The 18995-nt window shown below is 35.0% G+C and overlaps 1 protein-coding gene across 7 annotated transcripts in view; it reads left to right on the top strand.

Annotated features, from left to right (window-relative positions):
• The window catches only part of CDH18 (cadherin 18), an 811828-nt gene extending 793326 nt beyond the window's left edge, over positions 1 to 18502 (top strand). For 5 of the 7 annotated variants that reach the window (XM_045847887.1, XM_045847888.1, XM_045847884.1 and 2 more), the window contains 2 exons: positions 8924 to 9175; positions 17298 to 18502. In XM_045847887.1, coding sequence (XP_045703843.1) covers positions 8924 to 9175; positions 17298 to 17788 — 743 coding nt within the window. In that variant the 3' untranslated portion in view covers positions 17789 to 18502. The remainder of the gene's footprint in view (positions 1 to 8923; positions 9176 to 17297) is intronic. The other 2 variants (XM_045847890.1, XM_045847889.1) reach the window with 2 other exon arrangements.
• Positions 18503 to 18995: the final 493 nt, after the last annotated feature.

Raw genomic sequence — 18995 nt, 5'->3', positions numbered from 1 at the left:
ACTTCGATGAGAAGCTGGCTGCCTGGATGTTCACTGATATGCAACAGATATTTTTTCTTTAAAATTTAATTAAAATTAGTTCAAGACCCTCTCCAAAACTTATGTGTGTGCACACACACAGCCCTATTTCCTCACCTGATACTTCACACCGGCTGCTGCCCAGCATGTTCCACCCCAGCATCACACTATATTACCACTTACCACTGCTCTTCTCCCGTCCTAAAATGTGTTTTCTCTAAGACAAGTTCTGTAGTCAGTTCTTAATTAACTAAATGCTGTTTTTCTCCTGCAGCTTAATGTTGAAGGTAATGTACACTGTCCTCCGTCTACAGGGCAGGCACCTGAGCCAGGCAGAATGTAAGGAATTAAAAAGCCCAACTCTTGCTTTCCAGGAACTCACCATATAATTGGGGAGATAAAGATGATATGTAGAGTAACTGGCCATTTTGGGCAGTGAAACGTGATTTACTCTAGAGAGATCACAAAAACAGGTGTACTGTATACAGGGGTAGAACATTTCACTGACAGAACCGAGTGTCACACCAAGTAGAGCCGTCAGAGAATTCTTTTCAGTTCGGTGGGGAGTGAAGGGAGCCGAAGGACCACAGAGTGCAGCTTCAGTGAAGTCGGTTGCAAGGCTCTAACCAGGGAGACGTGGGAAAGCCGAAAAGCGGGCGTTTTACTGCACTATTAGTAACATCAAGTTCTAACCACTGGGCTATATTCTGTGCTCCAGAAATGAATAAAATATTCTGCCTTGAATCCTTTACCTCCTTTGGTACCAAACTGTGCTGGATAGAAAAAAATTGTGATAGACAGAAATATTCAATATTTATATAAAAAGTTATGACCCTTTACCTATGAAATATTAAAGGCTTTGTTTAGAAAACAATCAAGCAAAAACAATCTTTTCTTGACTTTTTTTACAACATATATAACACAATGTATATTGTAAATATATTATCTATTATCTATTAGATAATCTGTATGATCTATTGTATAGATAATAACCTTATTTTATTCATTAACTAATATATTGACAATGAAACAATTTTACTTAAAATTAAAAGTCAGGTTCGGGAGATAAATTTAAGTCTTGGTAGTTTTAAATTGTATCACTCTAAAACAACAACAACAACAACAAAAAACATGAAATGTTTCCTGATTAAAATGTAGTTTTTTCTACTGTCACCTTCTCTTTAAATTGTCATATGTAAGCTTTTAATGTTAGCATTTAAAAAATCCGTTGTATAACTTTGACTTCTTAACCAAATTCCTATATCAAATGAACTGCAGTCATGTCACAAATCTAGGAATAGAAGCTTGCACCAGGATTCTGTGCATATAATGACTTGGTTCTTTCATTTTGTAATGTAAAAGAACAGCCTAATCCCCCAATATTAAATCATCATTAGTCTACAGAGTAAGTCTGTTCTGCTTCGTGATCTTTCATGCTGCCTCTTGAGAGACTGGGTTTTGTGTGAGGCAAGGAGCTTCGCTAGCCTAATTCCTAGGCTTAGTACCAATTTCCAAGTGTATTTATAAATCTTACAGGTTTTAGTAGGGGGAAAAATAATTTATAATTGTTATACACTTGTGTCTCAGTTTACAGGGTTCTAAATAACAGTTAATGAGCCTTTTAAATCTGAAAACCCTTATTACAACTTCATCGATAATTTGCTATCAAGGACATCTACTACTCCTATTTATCTGTTTCCTTCTTCTTATATGTGTTGTCCCCTTTAGTAGACACTTGCCTTTTAAAAAATAAATGAGTCCAAATAACACATTCTTTTAAAAATAATGAAAGAACTTCACTGAAAATTACCATTGTAATCATATGTCGCTGGTTGATTCCCAGTCAGGGCACATGCCTGGGTTGTGAGCCAAGTCCCCAGTAGGGGGCATGTGAGAGGCAATCACGCCACACTGATGCTTCCTCCCTCTCTCTCCCTCCCTTTCCCTCTGTCTAAAAATAAATAAATAAATAAATAAATAACCATTTGAAAAATAAATAAAAATTAAACAACACACTTAAATAAGAAAATACTGCTTTTCCTTATGGATATATGGGTTTAGTGAAAGATTATCTAACTTCAAGTTTGCATTGCTTTAAGTTTAAGATAGGGAATAGTTTCAACTTTGACCATGTAGTTATTAAAAATGTGTCTTTTGGTATATTTGCTTTCAAATTTTTGTTCATTTATAGTGAAATGCTGCCATTTAGTGTGTGTGTGTGTGTGTGTGAGAAACCATGAGAGATTTTAAGTTTATTTTGTATGTCTTTAGCATTGTCAGATTTGTAGTCGTCAGTATTCCCATAGTTTATTTCTGTCCTTCAAACCAGAACTCACAGCTGGTGTTGTAATTTCTCTACAGAGCATAACCATTTAAAATTCTGTTTTTATCCACAGGGCTTCAAAAGACCATTTAGCGGTTCGTTCACTCCTAAGTAAAATGGCACACATAGCCTGTCCTGAGACTACAGCTGCAAATAAAGCCTTGCACATCCCCCAGTGACTGGGGGAGCAGCTGTGCCTGCTGAGTCACCAGCTACTGGGAGTGAGGAGGCTGGTTCTGTTCTGCTAACAATCTCCTTTCCCCTCCCAGTCAAATCTCACTCAGTCTTCACTCACAACACGTGTCCAGTCACATGTGATAGAACCACACTATCCTTTATGCAAGGTAGAACTCAACGCTTGACTAATGGGAGACAGTCTGTATGCAACCCTGACTCTGAATTGGGAAAGTGTGACCTGTAAGAGTAGTGATTTGATATGTTTTAGTGGGCCTGTTGCTCTAGAAAGAAAAATATGCCTTTCTGATCTACTTCATTATTTTACCTCCTGTTGATTTGTTTAATTTTTATATACCTTTTGCAAATAGGATTGCCTGCCTGCCCCTCCTCTCACATGCTTGTGCTGTACTGCTCAACTCACAGTGACAGCGAAAGGACAGCTGACTCATACTCACTGAGCACAAATATACAAGTAGAAAAATAAAATTATAGCCAGCTTTACCATTTCTTGCCACTTGGTTTTGCTTTCCATTTTATTATGCACTGCTCCCTCATCCTTTCCTGGCTCAGAACCAGACAGTGCTATGGGGGTCATCTATCTACCTGTCCTGTGCCTTCAGGCGGCGGGGGGGCTTCAAAGAATTTTTAAAGTGGGGTCATGTATTATAGAGCTCTCTAAGAATGAATCCTTATAAATTCCTTCAGTGTTTAGTGACTCTAAATTTAATTTCTCCTATTTTGATTCATCCATTCCCTACTAAAAATAATATTTATATCAGTTAAAGTTCTGTGATAATAGGTAGTCTGTTTTTGTTTTGTTGTTGTTGTATGTTGGTGTTTTGGGTACACATTTATTTCTATATCTCTGTAAATTATATTATTATGATATGTTTATAAATAATTTTAAATTTGGGGTTGAATTTCTATTTTAAAAAGTTCCTTTTTTATTCTTTATCCCCTTCTCCACCTCATATTCAATACTTATTCAAATTTGTGTGATTCATGAGTAGATTTGCTGATATTCCTCAAGACCTATATTTTTGTTTTGTATATATTTATGTTATTTTTAAAATGTCTTTACTATACAGAGTCATGTATGCACAGTTAGACATAATTGATATCAAAGAAGGATTGAGCAGTTTCAACTGTGGTTTTAAAATGTCGGTAATGAATGTGTAAGGTTCCTTACAGAGAGGTGTTTTCTGGCTGTGCATGGGGCAATATGGCTCAGAAGGAAATGACAAAATCAAATTAGAATAACTACTATGTGGCAACTGATAAAAAATGGATATTAATAGATCGTTTACTAATCTCCTCTTACAACATCATCCAATTTCTCTGTATACTTGGTGAATTGATTAAGATGGTTATAACTATTCCGCCCACATTATTTACGAATCTGAAAGCAGACACCTGAGACAATGGAGAGTTGTGTTTATCTGGGATTTAAATATTATCAGGGAGGAGTGTGGCAGATGGTCAAAGGAATGACATTCCAGGGTGCAAATAAGAACCTAATGACAGATTGGATCATGAATCTGTGGTTTGGCAAAAACACAAGTGAGACCAGGAGGATATTTACAGACGTAAATGAACAGGCAGAATCAAGAGTCTGAAAATTGTGATTAGGTCAATTCTAAGTTTAAAAGAAAGGGAAGTCAGTAAACATGAAAGAAGTATTAAACCTTCAGTGAAGAACATGAGGATATCATGCTGTTGAGTATTGCAAGATATATTAGTTCATTTTGGTTTTAATTTCTTAATACATATCAACATAATAAGGACACTCTAAAGGAAGTCAAGTTCTTGCTGAGTGTAGTTCTATTCATTATTTATCAAGTGCCTGTTATTTGAAAGGAGCTTTGCAGAAAAGCAAAAGAGCACTATTTCATGCATGGTCTCAGGTAATAGTAAAATTATAAATGGATCTTACTGCTGCTGAAAAACTAGAAAAAATGAAAACAATGTGAAGCCTACTTATCTGTCTGGCAGAAGTTAATGATTCTATTTCTGTCACTCTCTTTAGAAACATTAAAAAAAGTCCAACCAGAGATCCATATCTGAGAATCTCCATTGTTTCTGCTATGCAGGTAGATTTGTAAATACTATTTTATTTTTTTAAATTTTTATTTATTTATTTTTATAGAGAGGGGAAGGGATGGAGAAAGAGATGGAGAGAAACATCAATGTATGGTTACCTCTCATGTGGCCCCCACTGGGGACCTGGCCTGCAACCCAGCCATATGCCCTGACTGGGAATTGAACCGGCGACCCTTTGGTTCACAGGCCATGCTCAATCCACTGAGCTACACCAGCCAAGGGTCTAAATACTATTTTAATAGTCTGCTTGGCTATGCTCAAGATAAGGTATACCTTTACACTTGCGTTACCAAACAAGACTTCTGTTGAAAGGCCAGGGGTCTATGGGTGTCTAATAATTTAAGAGTTTTGAAGAACACATAGTTTTAACAATTACCAAGATGTAAAGTACTATTAGACTTTAATATAGGATTTGTTCTTGCTTCAGGAAGTGGTTTTAAAACATGCCTTGTTTTAACTTAAATTGTATTACTATTTGCAAAAGTGGAAATAGAAATTAGAATCTTTCAAGATTATTCAAGATACCAAAAAAGAAAAAAAATGGAAACAGTCCGATAGTTCCAGAAAATTATATCTGAATTCCAGAATTAGTGGGCAACTTGTATTATCTGCAGCCTTCTGTTCCTATAGAGATAAAGGTGTTGGAAGTATAACTGCCCAACATATATTTTGCTATAAATATTCTTGTGGAAAGTCCCCACAAAATTATCAATTATAAAATCCCTGCAATTATTATAGCTATGAAAATTAATTTTAGTAGTATTATTGCTTTTCAAAGGACTCCAAATTTCAGTTTTTTTATGATTATTGTAATGTGTCTACATGAGTCAAATATGTACCTGCCAGTCTCCCTACTTTCTCCTATATGCACCTATATCCTTTTTCTGAACACGTAATTGGATATATAACAAAATAAATAATTCATTGATGTCTATTATGAAAGATTAAAACATGTTCAAAGCTATTTCTACATTACATTGAAGATGTAATTGTTGTGAAGTTCAGGATTATATTGATTATATTCATAAGGAGAGGAATTACTAAGAAACTTTGCTAAATTTTTATGGACAATTTCTGAGATGCTTTGGTCACCTAAATCCATAAGTGACATGTAGAATTCTCACATTCTGTTTTCTCAAAGATTCTTCATATGATAAATTTTCCTCTTTTCCCATCTTGGTTAAGTTTTCCTAAATGTATACTTCATTGAGCTAAAGCATCACTTTTGAAGTAGGAAACCCAAGAGCAAGCACAGCATTCTAATGAAGTCTTCTCAATAAAGAGATGCCTAGAAACTCCATACATTTCTTGAATGTTTCTGAGACCATTTTATTTGGCCTCCTATGACCATCTTCCTTATATGATACGTTTCAAAGTTTACAATCTAATGCACATCTTTATTTTATATGTTCTTGTTAATTTAAGTTCTTGTTCTGGTTTTTCAAAATCTTAAATCCTAACCCAATATATTAGCTATATTAACCTGGCTCCCAAGGGTTCTGTAAGCTTCTGTCTTCATCAAAAACTCATGAGAGTTAGAATTAAGAACCAAGCTTGTGTATACATCGTTATAGGTGGTCTTCGATTTGACACTGATAATTAGCACTTTTCATCTGCAGCTGTTCTAACCTGCTATGATTTGGCTTTATTCAGCTCATATTAATTTTTTTTTCTATTTGGAAGTCATAGAATACTCTCATTAATACTTGGTTTCTTTTGTAAAACATAAAGTTTAGAAATTGTTGTTCTTTTCTAATTTTGCAGTTTCAGCTAAGCATATTTTGTTCTCTGAGTTTATTATATGCATATATATGTAAATGTATACATTTATATGTGTGCATATATATTTTCTCATTCCCTTCATTTTAGTTAAGAGTTTTCTTTTCAAAGTTCAGTGAGCCTTCTGCCAAGTACATTTTTTTTCCACTCTGGTGAGGTATTCAATATCTTTTGTCAAAATCTCATTATTCTGTTGTGCTAAGCCTTTCTAGGTGGGCAGCTCTCCGCTTCCTAAATCCTTTTTTTTTTTTTCAGTGAAACCTTCTACTGAAAAAAAATGAAGAACATTTTTATGCCTTCATGTCTGAAAGGTTTCTATTCAAGAACATAAAGTGAATTATAAACATACTCTCACTTTCTTCTTGTTTCTGATCATGTTTCTGATTGTATTTCCAATAAGTATTCTGAAAGAAAATATACTTCCAAATTAAGAATATGAATAGTACACTAGAACAGAGACATTAAAGGAAGTCCCCATCTACCAGTCCATGTTGCTGCGTCATTCCACATGCTCTTGTTCATGTTTACCTAAACCAGGGACAGTGCCTTGCAGGGACAGTGTCTTCTTCAAAGGACCAGCAATGAGGTTCTTAAACATGTTTGAGCCTATGACACTTTGTTCATACCTTTTCCTTAAACTATGGAATTGTACATATAAGTAATTTTGTATTAATCATGATAGAACATCCTACAACTAATGGACATACTTCCTCAAAGTTCGGGTTTCTGGAGGTAGAGAGTACTTGTGACTCACTATTGTTATACAACATATATGATGCAATTTCTCCTGCTCTCCATTCTCTGTTATGAAACCTACTTCGGAATAGATATTTATATATTTTTATTCCTCTTTTGTCAGGTAAAAAATATTTTCCAATTCCTTATCAGATTATTCACTTATGCTCTAGAACAAACCTTCAACAAGTCATATAACAAGATCTGTATAGACACACATACTCACATATATATGTATATGACACATGTAAAAATTCTGTATACATATAGAATATATATAATTGATGTGTTTTATTACTATATTACATTAATATTTGGAAAATCTATTGTGTGTCTGTTGCACTAGTTTGTCAATATGCAATAAAAAATATATGTCTGTAGAATATTTATCATATGACTATCATAAGCATAGCCATATGTCACAGGATTCTGATTTTCAAAATAAAAAATAATTATGAAAGAAAATATCCCTAAATATAATTATCTAATGATTCATTTACTGCTTAGCAAAAAATAATTAAGTCCCAGGGTGCATTCTCTGGGAAGTGACTCTGAACTTCCCCAAAGTGTACACTTGGGATCAACGTCTGTGGAAACCAGTAAAAGGAAGGAGGGGGAAGAAAGGTTGGGAAGAGTGAGAAAGTGAGCTGCCATGCAATTTTGCTGCTTCCACACTGACCTTGTGAGAAAGCTTGGGAACTAAACTTGCCCTTCAACATTGTCTGCATTCAGAGAAAAAGGCCTAGCCTTTATGACTTAGTAATAAAGATTCATTGATTATGTGCTGCTCCAGAAGGCTGTTATTGTGCCAGCCAGCAATCTACGGCCGGGACAGCAAGTCTCTCCATGCGGGGGATCTGAGCAGCACACCACCTGTGCACCAGGAGGGTCTTTAAGCTAACAGACATAGAATGAGGAGTAACAATGCTAACATAATGGTGTACCATGTGCGCGTGAGGCCATCAATTCCAACTGGAAGTGTACTGGTGGAGAAGAGGCAGTATGACATTATGACATTTTGGTTTTGAGCAAGGTTCTGGAATGTATTGCAATTGTATTCCAATCATTCACTAGCTCTGTGATTTTGACCAATTTAATCCTTTGGGACTCAATGTCTTTATTGTCAAATTATTATTTACAGTAAAAATAATATCCCCTAAAATGTAAGGAATTTAACATTGTCTCCCTTACAGGTTGTGTGGATTGATCAAAATATATCATGAAAGCATTTACTGTAGTACATAGCATTTAAAAAGCATGTACAAATACAATTAATTATTTTTTCATCCTTGACTTTTCTATAATGTGCTTGCTACAAGAGTGTTTCAAATCACAACTAAGTCTAAAAAAGTTTGTCAGTTGATCTGTTCTCTTCATAAATATTTATACCAGTAGATCTTAAGCTTTTTGGTACATCACTATAATCTAAATAGTCTCCTAAAATGTAGATGTGCATTCCTATAGCTTATATTCACAGTCACCAGGTTTGGGTTGGGGACCACAGGCTCACCCCCAAATTTAGGATCTATTCATTTTTCCCTCTTCTGTCTTCCACTATTTTCTTCTCCTTTAGTTTGGACTCTATTAATGATCCTAATAGGTTCCTTAACTTGAGAACCAATATTAATTACTGTTTAATAATTGCCCCTTCATGTTCCCTTTTCCCATTTCATAAATGAAAATAAATAAAAAGTAAATAAATCGCACGTGCCCGTTTTATCCACTAATGGAATGTGAATCTTCACTGGCGGCTTTACTAAGTACATTTTGTTTTGCTTATGTCTGTCATAGATAACACAGCCAGCATTCTGACCAGGCGGAGGAGATTTAGTCGCACTATGCAGGATGTGTATTATCTCCCCATTATGGTCTCTGATGGTGGAATCCCCTCTCTCAGCAGCAGCAGCACCCTCACCATCAGGGTTTGTGCGTGCGAGAGAGACGGGCGCGTGCGGACCTGCCATGCCGAAGCGTTCCTGTCCTCGGCTGGTTTGAGCACAGGAGCCTTAATCGCTATTCTTCTGTGTGTGCTCATTCTCCTAGGTAAGTCGTTCTAAATTCTCACGTGGAGTGGTGGTGATTCTGAATGTCCCCTACAGTGGCCAGCACTGCATTAGACTAGAGAGAAAGGTGGAAGAGAGAGATTTTGGCAACACTTAAGAAACAGAAATGCATAATGTGAATAACAGAACACAGCTTCAAAGATTTCATTTTCATTGACTTTCTCAATATCATAATTAACCTAGAAATAATCTGATTCCAAAGTAATTAAAAAGTATAAGTTCTTCAATTTCATCTTATCACAACCTCATTGGTAACTGCTATGACTATAAACTTTTTAATTGCTTTTTGATACAAGACAGCAAATCTAGATCTTTATGACAAGAAAAATAGATGTAAAAAATCTTTCTGCTTTATAGTTAAAAGTGAATCTATATTTTTATTTTTCCACTGTGTCCTCTCCCTTCTACCTTCCTCTTAGCAGCTTTATCTTTTCATCATTTTTTGGTACCATCCACACAAACAAACACATAAACAAAAACAACACAATGCTTTGGTGAGACAGAGATATTCTTGCAAGGAATGTTTCTCATTTTCTTTCTGGGGTAGAAGACAAATTACTTGTACAAAGGGCATAGAGAGCAAAGCAGAATAAAGCTGAAAAGTAGAATGGAGATTCAGGGAGGGGTGAGAGAATCGGGGGCTTCTTTGGTCTAGGAGAATTAATAGAGAGTTTTAAAGTAACAGAATCTCATCATGAAATTTGCATCTTGGAAAAAGATGACTGAATGAAGGAGAGAGCAGATCTCATGAAGGCAAAAGAGTACATGGAAAAAGTGATTAGGAAGAAAATGAAGCATCTCGTTCAGACATAACATGGTTTGGACTAGCATACTTAGAGTGAAACTGAAGGTAGGTGGGTGATGTCAAGATGTTTTAGGTGAAATCAGATGTTATCTTGGATAACATGGTGCAGGTTCCTGAATGAAAGTATTCATATTTATCAAAATTTTAACTAAAGTACCCGAGAATCCACTTGAAAACCACAATGTTAATATCTTGTTTGTGAACAGAAATTAATGTCTGTGGTATGGTGTCCATTTTTGAAACTACTTTCATGGGTAAAAAAGAAAATAGCTGATAGAAAGTGATGATGGATAAGTTTGATATATGGCTGAATTAGAATTGCATCAAAGAAGGCCTCTTATCTTTTGCTATATGTGGATCCTCTTCTTCCCCGAGCTGGTGCACATCAGAAGTGCATTGTGGTGGAATCACTACAGCTAGAGAATATAAAGAGAAAGTAGACTAGGACTGATCTGTGATAAACTCCAATGTAATCATTAAGTCAAAAAGGACGAGATAATCAAGGGGAACAAAGGAAAAATCAGAGAAGAAAGAAGAATATAAGTAAAGTAGAACGTCATAAATGTCGAAGTAAGAAAATGTATCAAAGACAGACCATTCATTAATATCAAAAGTTGTCCACAGGTTAAAAAAATGTATTACCAAAAGTATCAATTGCACCTCACAACATGGAATACAGAGGTTTGGTGCAACAAAAGCTATTTTATTGCAGTCTTTTACAAGAAATACATGGTGAAGAAGGAAATAAGAAAAACCAGGCTTTTTAGAATGTACTTATGTATTAATTGGTCATAATATCTTAAGATATTAACTCATTACTTAGTTTTGTCTTTGAAAATTAAAACAAACAAAAAAGTTCATAAGCAAACCAAAACAGAAAATAAACTAAATGAAACAACTATAAATATTGATCCCTCTAGGGTTTCTAACTTATACCACAAAGTATAGAACTCAGTGACTTTAATATAAGTTCTTCCAAAGTCTTTATTCTGAAAGTAGTTCAGTTGGGAGAGGCATGTTGTCTTTGATTTAAAAAATCATTTATCATAAAACTATTTTCCATTAGTAAGCTAAGATTGTAAAAAGTAATTGAAGATGTTCATGCACAGGCCCATTTAAGGTATATTATGCAAAATAATATTTTATTATTTAATGAAACAATATTTCCATTTAATTTATTTTATAAAATTTTATCCTTCCTTTGGGGTAAATAAAAGAACATTTCTAAATTTTATGCTATCCCTCAGCACTAATGAAACCAAGGTGCTATTTGATATGTTTACTCCTTCAATTTTTATTAAAACACAAATGCGTTTTCAGTTTTACCCAAAGGTTGCAGAATAATTTTTTAAACTTGGGTTTAAACAATCATTTATAATGTAATTTATATTTTTTCATGATGGTTTAAGGGTTTGTATTGTTATTCAGAAGATATGTAACCGCAGACTCAGAATATAATCATGTGTAATTAAAAAATAATGTCGGTTAAGGTGTGAGTTTAGAATTTTTAAGGAACACATTAGCAACACCAGAGGTAGCAAAACTTTATTTTAGACATTGTAATTCTGAAATAACATTTAACCCTAAAAGCTAAACCTATCATAAAATCAATATTTAATACTAAAATACATTTTAACTGGTAGCTGTTTTTTTTGGGGGGGGGTTGGCCTTGATTGTATAAATTTAACCAAAGTTTTGTCATTAATCTATGGTATGAACTTAGGAGACCCATTGATTCTCTTGTTTCTGTTTCTGAGTCTGTGAAAATAAAATTTCAACTAGAAGGACCTCACAACCATCAGTAAAATGTTGTGGTGCTTATTTATGTTTTATTATAGGTTAAATACAATTCAATATTTTACAGTATGTTCATACTCTATTTGTGTATATATTGATCACCAGAAAATGGTGCTTGAAAACAAAAGTGTGTAAATATAGATGGTAGATGTGTATATTGTGAGCAGGGATTATATTCTGTCAGAATTACCTTTTTTGTAGGAGAGAATTAAGAATGAGACTGCATGGTACAGTCAGAATTTGGTGGGAGAGGAAGAAGTAACTATAGTTCCCTTCCCTTCCTTGGATCTGACATATTTTCCCAACCTCACCTCACCACTTGCCAAAGAACTGGACCCGCTGGCAGGGCAAACTTTAATCACACTTGGCACAAGAAATCATTGAGTCTGGATCTGAATCAGACCTCTACCAGCTACCCTTGCAGTCCACACATTACATATCAGCAATGACTTAGATGAGTACACCAGCCACATTGCTCCTATTCTTGGACATAGATTTCTTGATCAGCAGAGATCACAGTGGATTTGGTGTGAGGGAAGTAAGGAACTAGGAGGCAAATGCCGGATGGATAAGGAGATCACGGTCAAACTATGTGTCAACAGAGCTACCTTGGAGGACTTTGTGGGCTCTCCTTGGTTTGAAAAAAGAAGTTTCACTGAGAAGTGCCAATACCAGGCGTTCCTGATGACGGAAGCTAACAAAGATAATTTCTCTGATGGGGGCCTCCTCATTTATCAAATTTAGCATTAAGATATGATTGGATAAAAAGAATCATGTGGTATTTTGGGGTTAAAAAAGGCCTGCTATGAAAAGTATGTGGGGGAAGTATGTTGGGAGTCATTGTACAATGTGTTCAAATGCAAGTCATATGACAGTTTATGTCATGAAAACTAAAGACCCCTTAAAACTGTAATCACTGGACTGAAAATATAAATAATAAATAAAAAAAGATTTCCCTAAGTTGAATTCATTTTTGAATAAAATAAACTAATAAGACTTAATAAATTTATTTTAATTTCCTTAAATAAAATATAATTAAATGGGTTTATAATTCTGGCTCAGCTGAAAGATAAAAGAAGAGAAAAAGGAGACACTAACTAAGAATAAAATATTCAGTAAAATAAAGATTTCTCAAAAATAATACCATTTTCTCGTGTTTCAATCCAGTTTATATAACCAAAATTCAAAATACCATAAATTATTTATAATTTTGAATAAAGAAGAACTAGCTCTTTATGTCTCTCTCTCTCTCACTCTTTCTCCTCTCTTTCTCCCTCTCCCTCTCTCTCTCCCCCTTTTGTACAACACCATGGCTTTATCATGTTCTCTTTCCACAGATCATCCCCTGTAAGAGGAGATACCATGTTTTCCATGGTTTAATAGACTGGCAGAAAGGGTCTTATTTGAATATATTCATTTGCCTGCCAGTTTTTAAATAAGGATTTAATTCTTAAATATATATACATACATATATATAATATATATAATTGTTATCTTCACTCCTCTTCAAGTACATTTGGTCTTGAGATTTTTAGAGAACAGTTTGATTTTCAAACATTAAAATTTCTTTCAAGTAAAATCATGTGTTTGGTATTATTAGTAACCATAAACTGATTTAAGATATATTTAAAATTATGTTTTTACTGTGGCTGTTACGATGCATGAAGATTCACTTAGCGCAATGCCATATTGCCTGTTTCCCAGAGATGATTCCCTGTAATCCACAAAGAACTACTGTGTGGAGTATCTACTCTGTGCCATCTGCTCCAGAAACACCTCTCAAACAACCTTGTATGTGGTCATCAAAAGCACATCTTATCCACATTTCTACCCATCTGAATTTGCCTTTGACTAGATGGAACGTGTGTTCTTATTTGTCCTGATGTCCTGATGTAATTATAAACAGCATCCATTTCACCCTCAAGAGTGTCTCAGATTGTATGATTAATTATGTCGATCCCTATATCCCTAAATCTAGGGATATCGGTCACTGGAAAATAACTGCCTATGCCAGGAAAGAGATAGATACAAAAATACCAAAGGTCACACTTAACTAGTATCTACATTTTTAATCAAAATATATTAGGAAAAAAATGTATTAGGTTTTGGAGAGTAAGAGAATATAAACTATCATAACAGTAAGCCCTGAATTATCTCCTATATTTCATTAGGCAAATATGGTACTAATACTGGTGGAGGATGCAAATTACCTCCATACTTCGACAATAATATTCATCGTGTTCTCCCTGTTATGCATGCACATAAATACCCTTGACATCAACCACTACTTATTTCAACGTAAGGGAAAATAGCTTGATTTATTGACAAGCATAAGAAATTTTGCTATAATAAATTAGGCAGTCGGTAGAAATAGCTGTTTTAATCTAGAACGGCCTCCTCACTTAATCATGCAGATGAGCAGAAATATATAGTGGATGATAAATCTAAACCTCTGAATATAATGAAGTGAGTTACTTGAAGATGCTGCTTGGGCCATTGTACTACAAAACTTTAGGTTGGATTTGCACTAAAATAAACAGTGAAGTATTAAGTGCATATTCACTAGATTCAGTGAAGTCTTTGTTTCAAAAATAAAATGTTATATCAGAAAATATCTTTGATGTGTAAGTGACATGCTTGGGGCATTGTTTACTCTGCAGCATAGTGTTTGTGGAGCAGGGCTGCACCCATCAGCGTTTCATTTTCAGCCTGCTGTGATGACTCCTTTACAAACACGATGACGCAAAACTTCCCGGCACCTGCCACAGTCTCCCCTACTACGTTTGTCCATTGACTGTCAGTATCCGTTTATTCCAACACTTTTCCAGATAATTCTGTTTAAAAATTCTTCCTGTTTAAAAATGCTTTGTCTTCTTTTTTCCTTCACCTGCATAGACTCCCACATGCCTTTTCTTTGCAAAATCAGATTGTTCCCAGTGTGCTCTGACCATCTCTTTTCACATATACCAATAGATTTTTCCTCTTACACCTATCCTTTCCACTTCTGGCTTGAAAATCCATTCCTCTTTCTATTCATATTTTAAAGAATTAAACACATGTACATTATGATGTTCAAACACAAGCAAAGGTGATCTGTATAGCTAGAGGTATACATAAAATGGGCTAAATTCAAAAGAGAAGCAAGGAAACAATAAAGAAAAGACTAGAAGTTACTTTTTATAGGTAGGGGTGAAAGGACAGTTTCTAGAATGCCATATATGTTTTTAATCAAAGGATACCTAACCTGGTGTTTTGTTTTGTTTTGTTTATTTATTTATTTATTTATTTATTTATTTTGCTTTACAACTGTTTGTTAAAGCTTGTATATAACTAGGGTCAGATAAAAGACAGTATACAGATATTAAAAAGTAAATAGAAAAAATACAGTATAGATTGAAATACAAATTTCAGATTAAAATGTGTATTGGTAAAAGTGTTTACATACAGACACATACAGTTAAAGATATATTGCATGGGACATACCTATACTATATACATTATAGCATAAATATAAGTATATCAATCATAATGATATTATAGTATTGTACAGATAGCATAAGCATGCCACATGAAATAATATTGGGGTACATATTATAAATATATTCATTAAATATGTGCTTATGTGTTCGTCCCAAATATTGCATGGAACATAATTATATATACATGTATGATACACATTTATATATTTCATTATAAATTTCATATTATGTGTATGTGAAGAGGGCCCCAAAACTCTGGCATTATCTTCTGGAGCTGGGACCCATCTGTATCAGTCTATCTATCAAACTGGAGTATCAAACTGGAGTTTCTGTGAGAGGCTAGATTCGGCTTCAGTGATTTTTTTTTTGAAGGTTCTTTCAGTGTGTTTGCCCATTTCATGATGGGTGATTTATGAGCACATCTGCCCACTGAGTGCTGAGTGTTCAGCTGTTTTTTACCAAAAATGGCATGACCCCATGCCCTATCCCGCTTATTCTTTGAATCTCACCCTGAGTGATTTATTCATTTGTTTATTTTTCCCTGATGAAAAAAGTCCTCAAAGGGAAACATTTTGCCAGTGTGGAAAAGGTGAAACAAAAAAATGGCAGAAGCACTAAAAGCCATCAAAACTGACTAGTTCACAAACTGTTTTAAGTAGTGCAAAAAGTGTCTCAATAGGTGTATTGCATCAAATGGAGAGTATTTTAAAGGTGATTTAAATTTAAAGATGTAAGAATAAATACAAAATTGTATATACATGCATTCAATTTTTGGTTCTCCCTTTATATAATAATAAACATACATTTTTTGCTGCTCGTCTCAAACTCACACTTAATTTGATGCACTCCTTTATTTGCTAATAGAGAATACAACATGCCATATGAATGTACTTTCTAATTATTATATTGTAAAGATGTTTAAAACACTAACAAATCTAATATTTACTATCATAAAGTCTGGCATATCATCAGCTCAGCAAGAAGAGAACAATTTATAGAGGTGAAGTAAAGGATACTGGGCCATAGCACAAAGTAGTAGCAAGGGAATTCTTTCAATTTAGTAATGGTTTAACACTCTCAAATAGAATGACTTGAAACTACTAAAAAATGACCAGAACAAAGTACCCAAGACACATTTCTGTGAATCCATCTAATGGTGTATGTGATATTAGATGGTTCCTATAATTTTAAAATAATGAGGCCTAATAACCTTTGATGTGAGAAGTCATAGGGTAAGGGCCAAGCTGTCCCCACCAGCCATTTGTGTGACCTTAGACTGAGACTGCAGTTATGCATGCAATTGCTCTTGAGTCTCAAATTCTCATTTTTAAAATGAGAAAAGCCCCAGCTCTGTTGCGAAGGCATTATGTGAAAAGAATGTGTAAACTGATAAAGTTCTATGAAACCTAAATTGTATAGAAATAAAATTATACTTTTGCAGCTTAAGAGATAAATGTAATTATTACTGAATGATGTTTTTCTAAAGAAAAATGGGCAAAAGAGATTAACGTGTAAAAAATATCCCTGCTTTGGTTTCCAACAAAACATCCAAAGTAAAGGAGAAACTCCTTATGTGGTAGAAACTCCCACCTATTTTACAGAAACTTAAAATATCCTGCCTTCAGCGTATCTGCTCAGAAGGATTAAATATCCGCAGATAAAGCCACACATACCATGATTTATCTAGTCAGAATTTCATATTGCTTTTCAGTCATCAGTTTCCCTGAATGGCTATACAGCAACAGAAGTCAAGAATCCCAAATGCATAAGCCTGGCACATGACAATCGTTTGGCATTCTGGAGAAGATCAAAAACTCCCAATGTTTTATAAATATAATTTTTTGAAAACTCTTTGAGATGTTAAAGAGCCTCCAGGTGCGGTTCGGAGAGTGCAGAGGTCAGGGGCATGCTACAAGGCCAGCCTAAATGGAGTGGACTTGATGACAAGGGTTGAAAACCGTTAAAGTCAAATGTTTCTTCTTTTTTTTCTAATTCTTCATCTTCTTTCCCTTTTCCCACAGCAATTGTAGTGCTTTTCATCACCCTGAGACGTAGCAAAAAAGAGCCCCTGATCATCTCAGAGGAGGATGTGCGTGAGAACGTGGTCACCTATGATGATGAAGGCGGCGGGGAAGAAGACACCGAGGCCTTTGACATCACAGCCTTGAGAAATCCATCCGCAGCTGAGGAGCTCAAGTACCGGAGAGATATCAGACCTGAAGTGAAACTCACCCCCAGACACCAGACATTGTCCACCCTGGAAAGTATAGATGTTCAGGAATTTATTAAGCAAAGACTGGCAGAAGCTGACCTTGACCCCAGTGTTCCCCCTTATGACTCTCTTCAGACTTATGCCTATGAGGGTCAGAGATCGGAAGCTGGGTCCATCAGCTCCCTGGATTCAGCCACGACGCAATCAGACCAAGATTATCACTACCTTGGAGACTGGGGGCCAGAATTTAAAAAGTTAGCTGAACTCTATGGAGAAATAGAATCTGAAAGAACAACTTAGGGGGTCAATTCTTGAGACATTCTAGAATTTGCTTCCTGACACAAGTGAAGACATAACCTCAGCCATGACAAGGAAGAAGTGTGGCAACTGTACTTGGAACTGAGCAAGCTGTACACAGCCACTGTAGAAACAAGTGCCCTTTTCATGATCGAAACTGGGTTATTTAATTGAAAGAAAGTTAAAAAAGAAAAGAAAAAAAAAAGCACCAACAAACACAAAAAGCTATTGTTCCTTGTGTATATTTTTAATTGCTCAATAAAGTCTGTGGTAATGTTTAATTAAGAATACCTGAATTCAGCCAAACAATGATATTTGTTTCAATATTTGGTGATATTTTCCCCCAAACAAAACTAAATATAAAGGTTCAAAATCACTTATGACTGCCTTCTAGGAGTGGTACACACTGCAGAATGAAACTCATGAAGGTAATCACCATCTTTTTTGCCCACTTTCCTGTGTGGACTCCTGAGACCCACACTCTGTGATTGTGACAGATCTCATTAGCTTTGTCTTATGTTTAAATGGTGCGAGGGATATCCAATCTACCGAGCCACTCTGTCATGGACTTGTATGTACCATTTTTCTTTGCCCTCCCCACTTCTTTTCTCCATAGGAAATTGATGGAGCATGGGGATTTGCTGCTTGCACTATACTGTATGCAATTTCTGTGCACTGACTGTGCACTGCTCTGAAGCACGGAGACCACTGTCTCTGTCCCACGGGCCCCCTTTTATTTTAACAACAACAAAAAACTCACTTTCTATTAAATTGATAGAATGAATAGTTTAACGTACTCTCAGATAATCTGATCTATCAGGGAAATATTTAATCTAAAAAATAGCTACAAACCTCACCCTGTACAAAACTTTGGGGAACTTTTTTTTGTCCTCAATGGTTTTGGTATATTTAAATTAGTAGATTTGATCATTCCTATACCTAAAATTAGTTGTCAATTTATGATTGGTTTATACTTCAGTGTGCTTTGCTTATTCATAACATGGGCAGTTACCAAAAATGTGTGCTTCACAAGATAAGAATGTATCTGAAAACATTATCCTCAAAAGTTCATCGACTTGTGATTGACTTACCTTCATTCCTTACATAGGTTTCGACTTTCTCCACCTCACTGACTGATTGGCCCTTATAGGCTTGGGACCTATAGGAAAATGGGTAGGATGAGGAGCAAACAAAAAATAGGATATTCACA

Source organism: Phyllostomus hastatus, unplaced genomic scaffold (genome assembly GCF_019186645.2).
Source record: "Phyllostomus hastatus isolate PE091 unplaced genomic scaffold, TTU_PhHast_1.1 phas_contig_58, whole genome shotgun sequence".
NCBI classification, from domain to species: Eukaryota; Metazoa; Chordata; class Mammalia; order Chiroptera; family Phyllostomidae; genus Phyllostomus; species Phyllostomus hastatus.
The sequence above is the reverse complement of the archived record's forward strand: the minus strand, read 5'-3'. Positions and strand labels throughout refer to the sequence as shown.